This window comes from Nomascus leucogenys, chromosome 11, assembly GCF_006542625.1.
Source record: "Nomascus leucogenys isolate Asia chromosome 11, Asia_NLE_v1, whole genome shotgun sequence".
NCBI lineage: Eukaryota > Metazoa > Chordata > Mammalia > Primates > Hylobatidae > Nomascus > Nomascus leucogenys.
This window is the reverse complement of record NC_044391.1, coordinates 52,324,921-52,333,846: the sequence shown is the minus strand read 5'-3', so window position 1 is coordinate 52,333,846 and position 8,926 is coordinate 52,324,921. Positions and strand designations below refer to the sequence as shown.

General features: G+C 39.9%; 1 protein-coding gene across 1 annotated transcript in view; it reads right to left on the bottom strand.

Moving 5' to 3' along the window:
- Positions 1-942: 942 nt before the first annotated feature.
- LRIG3 (leucine rich repeats and immunoglobulin like domains 3) overlaps positions 943-8,926 on the bottom strand; it is a 46,772-nt gene continuing 38,788 nt past the window's right edge. The window contains exons 14-19 of the mRNA XM_003252737.4: positions 7,563-7,844; positions 6,174-6,626; positions 5,224-5,382; positions 3,214-3,357; positions 2,843-3,118; positions 943-1,604 (exon numbers count right to left, since the gene is read on the bottom strand). Coding sequence (XP_003252785.2) covers positions 1,360-1,604; positions 2,843-3,118; positions 3,214-3,357; positions 5,224-5,382; positions 6,174-6,626; positions 7,563-7,844 — 1,559 coding nt within the window. The 3' untranslated portion in view covers positions 943-1,359. The remainder of the gene's footprint in view (positions 1,605-2,842; positions 3,119-3,213; positions 3,358-5,223; positions 5,383-6,173; positions 6,627-7,562; positions 7,845-8,926) is intronic.

Below are 8,926 nucleotides of genomic sequence, written 5' to 3'. Positions count from 1 at the left end.
AAAGCTTATTGTGCTATATTAACTCCTTTTGTGCCAATTTATCTTGAGCAAGAGGGTTTTTCTTTAAACTACACATATGAGCTAGAATTTACTAAAGAAGAAAAGAGTTTTATAATCTGAATTATTAAACTGATTTTTTTTCCATTCAATTACTTTGAATTGTGTCATCTAGTTTTGAAAATATGGTTATGTTCATTTTTCTGTGTATATATGCCTGTCATGTAATTACATTTTTCAATGAATACTGTTTTAAAACAAATGTTTTAAATAGTTTTATGTGCTTAAGTAACAGATTTTATACTTAGTTTTTTAACCAAACCTTGATGATCAAAGAAAATATTTTGGTAATTGTTCAAGAATAGCTTAGAAGTACCATTTATATACAAATTGCTCCTCCAGCAGAAAATCAATAAAAACAGAAAACAATTCTACCAGCATCTCATTATAACCTGGAACAGTGCATGAAAGTCCACTTCTGCTATAGCCATTTTAGTTATAGACATGTGCAATAAACCACCCGCTTGTCGTAAGAAAAGGGACGGCAAAAGTGAAACTACTTGGATAAGCATAAGGCATTAGACCACGTAAACCATTATTATAATTAAAGAAACATGAATTGAGCAGTGATTTATGGAATGGTAGTTGTACTATATTACACCAGATTATAACAACAAATCTTTTTTTGTTCATAGATTTAGAAATAAACTAATGTACCTTAAATCTCTGTAGCTCCTTCTCGTTTACAATTGTGCTTTCATATGCACAATCTGATTTCAATCTGTATTACAACAATCCTGGGAGGCAGAAAGAACGGTCATTTTTGTTCGTACTTTAATGGGTTAAATATAATTCCCATCAGTTTGAGACGTGATAATGTGAACTAATTAAGCCTAAATTGTGCTGAAAATAATAAAATTGTTATTGTATAAATGGGGCTTGGCATCAAATTGACACATTTTATTAAATATAATGTGCAAAATATAATGAAGTAACTTCTATTTAAAACACCGTACAAGGCAGGTATTATTTAAAATGCTTTAGTAACTCATTTTCCATAAAAAGAAATCTGGCATTATAAAAATACATAAAATAATCATGATTTATATCATTAATTTACGTAAGATACTTTTTTGCATAAAACAAAGTTAAAAAATAGTTTTAAAAGGTATTCTTATATGAGCATCATTCCCAGTATAAAAATTTTCATAACTTTTTGTAATTTTGGTTCATCTGTATAAATAAAGCATTTTTATCCTTTTAAAATTCATAACTCCATTTAAAAAACGTAAGATTCTCTCTCTTTTAAATAAAAGTTCACTTGAGGTAGTATGTTAAGCTTTTCCTTTGGTCTCATTCAGTCTATGTGTCCAAGTCAGAAGACTGAAAATTTGGAGTCCTGTAGTTTTCTAAAGTCTGTTTAAAGGTACAAATGTGATTTTCTTCCTGAAAATCTGTCCTTTCTTTCCCATCTTCCTCTGACCCAGAGTCCAAGTCTGGGGAAGAATGAGCTTTCAAATAAAAGGCTCTTGGCTGACAATCTGATGGCTGTCCAAAGCTTGAATAGGCATCTAGGTGAGGTCTCCTGAGAGCTTTTCCAAATGTACCTGAAAGAAAGAAACACCTTGAGCACGTGGGTCCCTTTGCTAGCATGTGAATCAATAAAACCCACTGCAAATGAAGAAACATCTTACCCCATGAATATGAGTAAGTGTTTTCTACAAGTCCACATTATGGCATTCACATACATGTACATCTGTGTTAGAGACAGATCACTTCTAGAATGGAGCAAAAGACAATTTGCCCTCCCTCACATTTACATCCACTGAACAAATGCATCTATTCTTTATCATTTCTCATGACTGGCAGTAATGTTAATGGTCATGCAATAAAGTTCCCCAATATAAGTTTCCCCATATCCTAGCTGAGAGCCCACCAATTTTGGTGACGGGTGCGTTGGATGGTAACATCCAAATTAACTGAGGCTAAATATAGAAATTTTCTTTCAAAATAAACCTGTGTCCTGCCCTTTCTTCATTAATTGTAGCCAAATATTACTCAATTGAATCAAATTCTTGCCTCAGTCATACAAAGCATATTCTTTTAATTTTTTCCAAAAAAGGAATATAAATAATTCCACTGTGATAAAACATAACATTTTGTAGAAGTTGGGTAAAATATTTGAAAATTCTCCTTTTTTTATTTTATTGTCAGCATGGCAAGTTGTGGCTGATTTTCCCATCTCTCCGTTCAGTGAAAAGATGACCTCAGCTCTTCCATCCTATTATCCCCATGCATCAGACAAAAAAATTCACAACCTAATCTCAGTGCCAGCCAGCATCTACCACCACCGACTTGGACCTCAAGGCTAGTTTTCTTTGCCAAAGGTAGTCCAGCTTGTCAGACTAGCAGTTGTTGCTAGGTAGGAGCTGTTTTCCACCCTTCGACTGCGGGTTCAGTTGGAAGCCAGCAGACATACCAAACCACAATCACGCGGAGCACACAACTCCACCCCAAAGGCCGTGGGAGCCCAAAACCACTTTTTCCACATGGCTGACAAGCTGAGCTCCTGAGTCTTCCCCAAACCCTTGTCTTGGAGTAGATGCCACACACAGTGCTACCCAGAAAGCTCCTGAGGCTTAGTTATAGATTAAACACATCATCAAGTAAAATCCCACCTCTGACTGCTTTTGGAGGCATTTACACTAACTAGTCGGATGTCACGGCAGCCTCATTCAAGAAACCATTTTATGCCGGTTTGACACTCAAGGCTCTCATTGCTCTCTCACACACAACTTGGAGTATGGATCCTCAGACGAGGTACCTGCTAACTTAATAAACTTACCCATGAAAGAATTACTCGAGGCAACTGACGCTGACTCTGGATTTGCGCTAAAATCTAAAGAGGACTTGTTTAGGCACAGATTTTTCATTCCAGGTCCTTCATTTTGAGAGTAACTAGTGTTAAGTAGCTTCCTCACATGTGAAGGCCATGCTATATTACTGAAGCTTCGTTCGCAGGATTCTTCTGAAGGATGAGAACGTGGGTAGCACTCCTTTTTCTTTATGTAACTGGGCTCATAGTGGTCCATTAAAGCTGTTCTTGGGTCAGGACTGCAACCTTTTTAATTTGGGGGTAATAACAGAAGGAGATTACAGTTAGCACATCTAGAAGTCTAAGAAACAGAATTGTACTCAGGCAAGAAAACCACCTACCTGTATGATACGTTTCAAAAGCATCTGAGCCATACACATTTCCCTTCAAATACACAGGGCCTGTGGATCCCAAAAAGGGACAAAGGAACAGATCTGTGGCAGCTTCCACATCAGCTTCACTGCTATTGTCAATATGGCAGGTACCTTTGAAACAAAAATCTTAGTCAATGATCCAATTATTCAAGTACCATTCAACATTCTCCCTAGTTTTGGCATCTTCCATATTTATAGATGAAAGTTTGACTAGAACATCACACAGACAAAAAATTGCAAAAATTTACAGTAGGGTTTTAAAAAAATTATTAGAGGACTTGATTAGCCATTGTGCTAGGTGTGGCGGCCTTACTGCTCACTTGGTTTCTACAGGAAACTGATGAGTGCGGATCCTGCAGCCAAAGCAGCCATGGTCTAAACCACATACCATCAGCACTGTCCCCTTCTTACAAAAGGTCCCAGATGACCAGAACCAGGATTGGCACTTGGCCAATGACCTCTTAATGCCCATCTCAAAGATAAACTCAGCTAAACATATCATCTCATGGGTATCTGAACCAAACAACACAGAAATGATATGCCATTTACTGCTGGACACACAGGTGAAGAGTAAGTGATATCATCAGGGTTAGAGATGTCACATGACGCATTGTCTGGGAAGCAGAAACTGGGCAGTCAGAGGTGGTGGGCTGAGAGGAAAGCAAATATGCAGAATGTGACGCAGTAATGCTGGTGGCCCACAGCTACTCTGGGAGCAGCCTCATCTCCAGCCCCAGCATCTAGGCAGCCTGGCATTATTATGCCCCAGTTCTGTCCCTTTAGGTTTTCCTTAAGTGTCTTTTCAGTTAAGCCCATTATACTTTAATGAGCTTGGGTCTCCACTCTTTGCCTCTAAATGGGTCTAACTAGAATACTCACTTCTATGCTCGGATCCTCTAACTCTACGCTATTTCTGGCTTGCCAAGCACTTTTAGTTTATCTCACCTCTGACGAAACTATGAAATTGAAAACATACACTTCACTCCCAACTACAATGTCTGGCACAGAGCGTATAATAAATACTTACGGGAAAAGTTGGTCATGTATTTTAGAATAACATCGATGGCTTCCACTTGCTGAGCCCTTAATATGTGCCTAGGCCACGCAGTTTTCCATCTTCATTTCATCTGTACAAGTACCTCACCAGAAAGTACTGCATGTGCCCCACAGTACATGCAGTAAGTAGTAGGAGTCGGTCTTGTCCCAAACCTGTGCTCTTGTATTACGCTGTCTCCATTATTATTCTCAAAACTATGCAGCATTGAAAGCAAGGGTCAGAATTAGCCTTCTCAAAGAGGCTGGGCGTGGTGGCTCATGCCTGTAATCCCAGCACTTTGGGAGGCCGAGGTGGGCAGATCACCTGAGGTCAGGAGTTCAAGACCAGCCTGGCCAACATGGCAAAACCCCGTCTCTACTAAAAATACAAAAACAAAAGAAAGCATTAGCCAGGCATGGTGGCATGTGGCTGTAGTCCCTGTTACTTGGGAGGCTGAGGCAGGAGAATCATTTGAACCCAGCAGGTGGAGGCTGCAGTGAGCCGAGACCACGCCACTACACTCCAGCCTGGGCAACAGAGCAAGACTTCGTCTCAAGTAAATAAAAATAAATAAATAAAAAATAGACTTCTTAAAGAAAATAATGTAAACCATTTGACTTTTAAGGCCATTCATGTAACCAGTAAGGGCCAAAGAACATTTATAACGTAAAGGATATACAAATATCCTTTACACATGGAATAATTACATTTTTCTAAACCTACTAGTCTTTTTTTATTGTTAGAAACAAAGATTTATTTTTTTGCTAGTATTTAAGAGAAGGGTATAGAACTATACAATTTCAACCTTGCTAGTGATCTTGGGCCAGGTCCTTAATTAACGTCAGTGTTAATCAATATCTTGTGAAAATGAGTATCATATCTGAGCTTTCCACCATATGACTTCAAAACAATTACAGCCCACGTTCATTTTAAACACTTACCACTACTGTCATGTTGTGGTAAGAAAAATCCAGCACCTGAAGATGTGACAAATTGGTGGTGGCTTCCACTTTCTGAAGACACGTACCCATCCTGCCTGTCAGCTAACGTTCCCTGAGATGACAAATAACTAGGAGTATCTGCTGGCAAGTTGGTCTCATCTGTAATAAAACAGCAGCATTTTATGAACCAAGAATGATCGTTAATTGTCCCACAGGCATCCCGGGTGAATGGCATAGACTATTTTGGCTTCTGCGTACATCAGATTAGGGGAGATCTACTCTGGCAAAACCATCTCGATTGTACAGTACTCTGGAATGGCAAATTAGGACTTTGCTGCTCTGGGACGTATAAGCTGACTTTCTGTTTTATCACCCATTGGATGCACCTCCCAAATTTCAAAACAACAAATGCTTAAACAGATTTTTTAAAAGCCTGAAGGCCTAAGAATTTTCATGGGACAATATCTAAGCTTTCGAATTATACTTGATTATTGCCATATTCCCTGCTTAATATTACTAATCAATATCTGACTGCACATACTAATGAAGTCACAACCCCTCTTCCACTAATAAAATCCAACCTAAGTACATGCACATACGCATACACAAGACATACAACTACTGCAGACAGTAAACCTTATCATTAAAGGGCTGTTCCTGCTTCTCCATCACTATCTTATGAAGGAGTTAGAAATATTTTAGTTCGTGACTTGGATTATGTCTCACAGCCACAGGATATCCTGATGTCATTTTAACAAAAAGTATTAATCTTTAAACATCAGCTTTATTTGGGGCTGGAGTTTTTTAGCGAATCATATTTCTGCAGCTTGAAACAAATGAGTCACCCTTCTGAGATGAACTCAGACTGCAAGACACACATTCTAGAAGTATCTGCGGAACCACAAATACACATGACTCCTGTGACCTGTGCCAAGCTTCTGTTTACACACCTGTGTTGGTAATGCTGCAATCTTCATTCCTCCGCCTTGTGTGGTATATGATGACCACCCACACGAGTGACGTGCCCACCACACAGCAAACCACGGCTATGATCACGACACCCACAGTGGCCCATCCGTCATCGTCTAACGATGGGGCGGTCATCTGAGGGGAGTCGCAGGTCGGAGTGGGGATCACACTCAGGCGCACGTTTCCTCTCTCAGTGCCAAGGGTATTAGACATCTCACACGTGTATTTCCCAGCATCACTGACATCTGAGTCCACAATAATCAGAAGCTGATTGCCTGCTGCAAAAAAGTGCCTCTCGGTTACCACCAAAGGGCTATCATCTTTGGTCCAGTTCAGTTTGGGGGGAGGGCTTCCTCCAGCAATGCACTGTAGGACAGCCGTTTCTCCCTTGGTTACAGTTCGGTCCAACAGTGGCCGCAAAAATGACGGTGTTTCTGAAATAAGAAGTTATGCTTTTAATTTCCCAAATAAAATTTAGTTTCCATATCATAAAATGTAGCATTTAAACTTATTCAAATTGTAACCTAAAATTTTATTCTCCCACAACTTACTGGACATGCTTTTTTAAGAGCCTAAACATATACAACATTCAGTATTTCACTACTCTGCTGTCATTTACTCATAACACCAGTTAAGCATAATAGCTACTATTTTTAAAATCTCAACTTCCCTCACTTTTGCAAAAGTCGGGAAGCTGGTTGCAGAGGGGAGAGTGGGAAACAAATGCTTTTTAAAAATAGAAAGTATAAAAATAATTTCAAGCACAAGGGTATGTTGATAAATAAAAAAAATCAGAATGCTTAAGTTTTTTAAGTGAAACTTTTTAGGGCCGGATGCCTAGGCCTACATTAAAACTCTGACAATAATTTACTTTTATTATTTAGTATCTTAATAGGTTACTGTAATTAGCTCTTTCAAAGATACGTGAATAATAATTGTGTTTACATTCTTAAAAAGCATTTGTTTAGGTAAAAGATGAAAAAAAAAACTCTGACTTCCGGAGAGGTATGGTAGGCCAAGAAAAGAGAGTAAGGCCTTCCCAATTTGTTCCTACTTTTTTTTTTTAATGTTCTTTATGGTGTTAAGACTACTGATATAGACAGCACAGTGGGGAAATTAGAGGAGGGTGAGCCCCCATAAAAGGGAAAGCATCACAACTTTTCCTCGGCCCCTCTCTTCAGGATGGAGGGGCAGGGATTCACCTCAGTGGCCAGACTTGAAGATGTCATGCAATCCCTGACTTCAAAGTGTTCAAGAGGCCATTTGCATTAATACTTCCTAGGAAAAGGCAATGCCCCGTAGATCTTCATCTCTTACTCTCACAACTTCTGGTACTTAGGGACCTTGGATGAGCTAGTATCTTCACCCACCTAGGACAGTCAGAGTTGCATTTGCAGAAATACTTCCTGCATTGTTCTGAGCTGTGCAGCTGTATACCCCAATGTCCTCTATCTTCACATCCACAATAAAGAACACGTCATCCTCGGGCATCACATGCATGCGTCTCTCCCGTGCAGCTGGGAAGTCTGTGCCCCCATCCTTCTGCCAGGCTATCTGGGGGGCTGGGTGCCCCACAGCAGCACACTCCAAGCGTGCCATGGCCCCAGCTCGGATGGTGAGGTCCATGGGGGTCTTGGTGAATGAGGGAAGCACTGAAATCAGAGAAACAATGTAGGCATTAGCACAATGGAGTCTTACAGGTTCACTTGCATTCCTTTTTATTATTTTGTTTGTTTGTTTGATACTTACAGATTGTCCCTGACATAGATTGGGCAGGGGTTAATTCCAATTTCAAGTCAAGGAAACTAAAGTTGAGATGGAAAGATTAAAAGGCTTGCTCAAGGTTACAGATACAGAAACAATGAAGTCAGGATAAAACAGAGGTCATCTGATTCTCAGAATGAAGGTCTTCCTGCTATTTTCTGCCACTTTTTAGTTTCCTCAATAATGAACTGTGAGATCTTGGGCATATCAGTTAATCTCTTTGTACCCTGACCACTCACTTCATCTATTTCTTTTTAAAGTCTCTCCTGGTAGTGCTAACATTCTGTGACTTTTATGTTTTGCATTACAATTTAAACTCAAAACTGTTCTATGTGCCAGGCCACAGCCATCATTTGCTGAGTGAATGCATTAATGAATCATATTCAAAATCTTCTACCATGGCAGATACAGATAGTTAAATGATAAAGTGGCAAGGATCCTGCTGTAAAACTGTATACCTACCACACAAAGCAAACAAGAACAGACTTCTTTTAACAGTGGCTAACAGTGCATTTACTGAGCACTACCTTGCAGCCATTTTGCTACATCCTTTACACATATTATTTCACTAAATGAGCATAATGCCTCTAGGGGGCAGGTCCTATTATCCCTAATTAAAAGATGTGGAACTGGAGGCGGAGACGTGAAGTAACCTGCTGAAAATCACGCAGGGGTGGCAGGATTCACACACAGATCTCTGAATTAAAGGCAGTGTGCGTCCAGCATGATGCTTTGCAGCCTTCCAGGTCAGTATACTATCACTGTAAACTCTCAAAGAGGAAAACATGGCCGGGCACGGTGGCTCACACCTGTAATCCCAGCCAGCACTTTGTGAGGCCGAGGTGGGCAGATCACAAGGTCAGGCGTTCGAGACCAGCCTGACCAACATAGTGAAACCCCGTCTCTACTAAAAATACAAAAAATTGGCCGGGCATGGTGGCGCACGCCTATAATCCCAGCTACTCAGGAG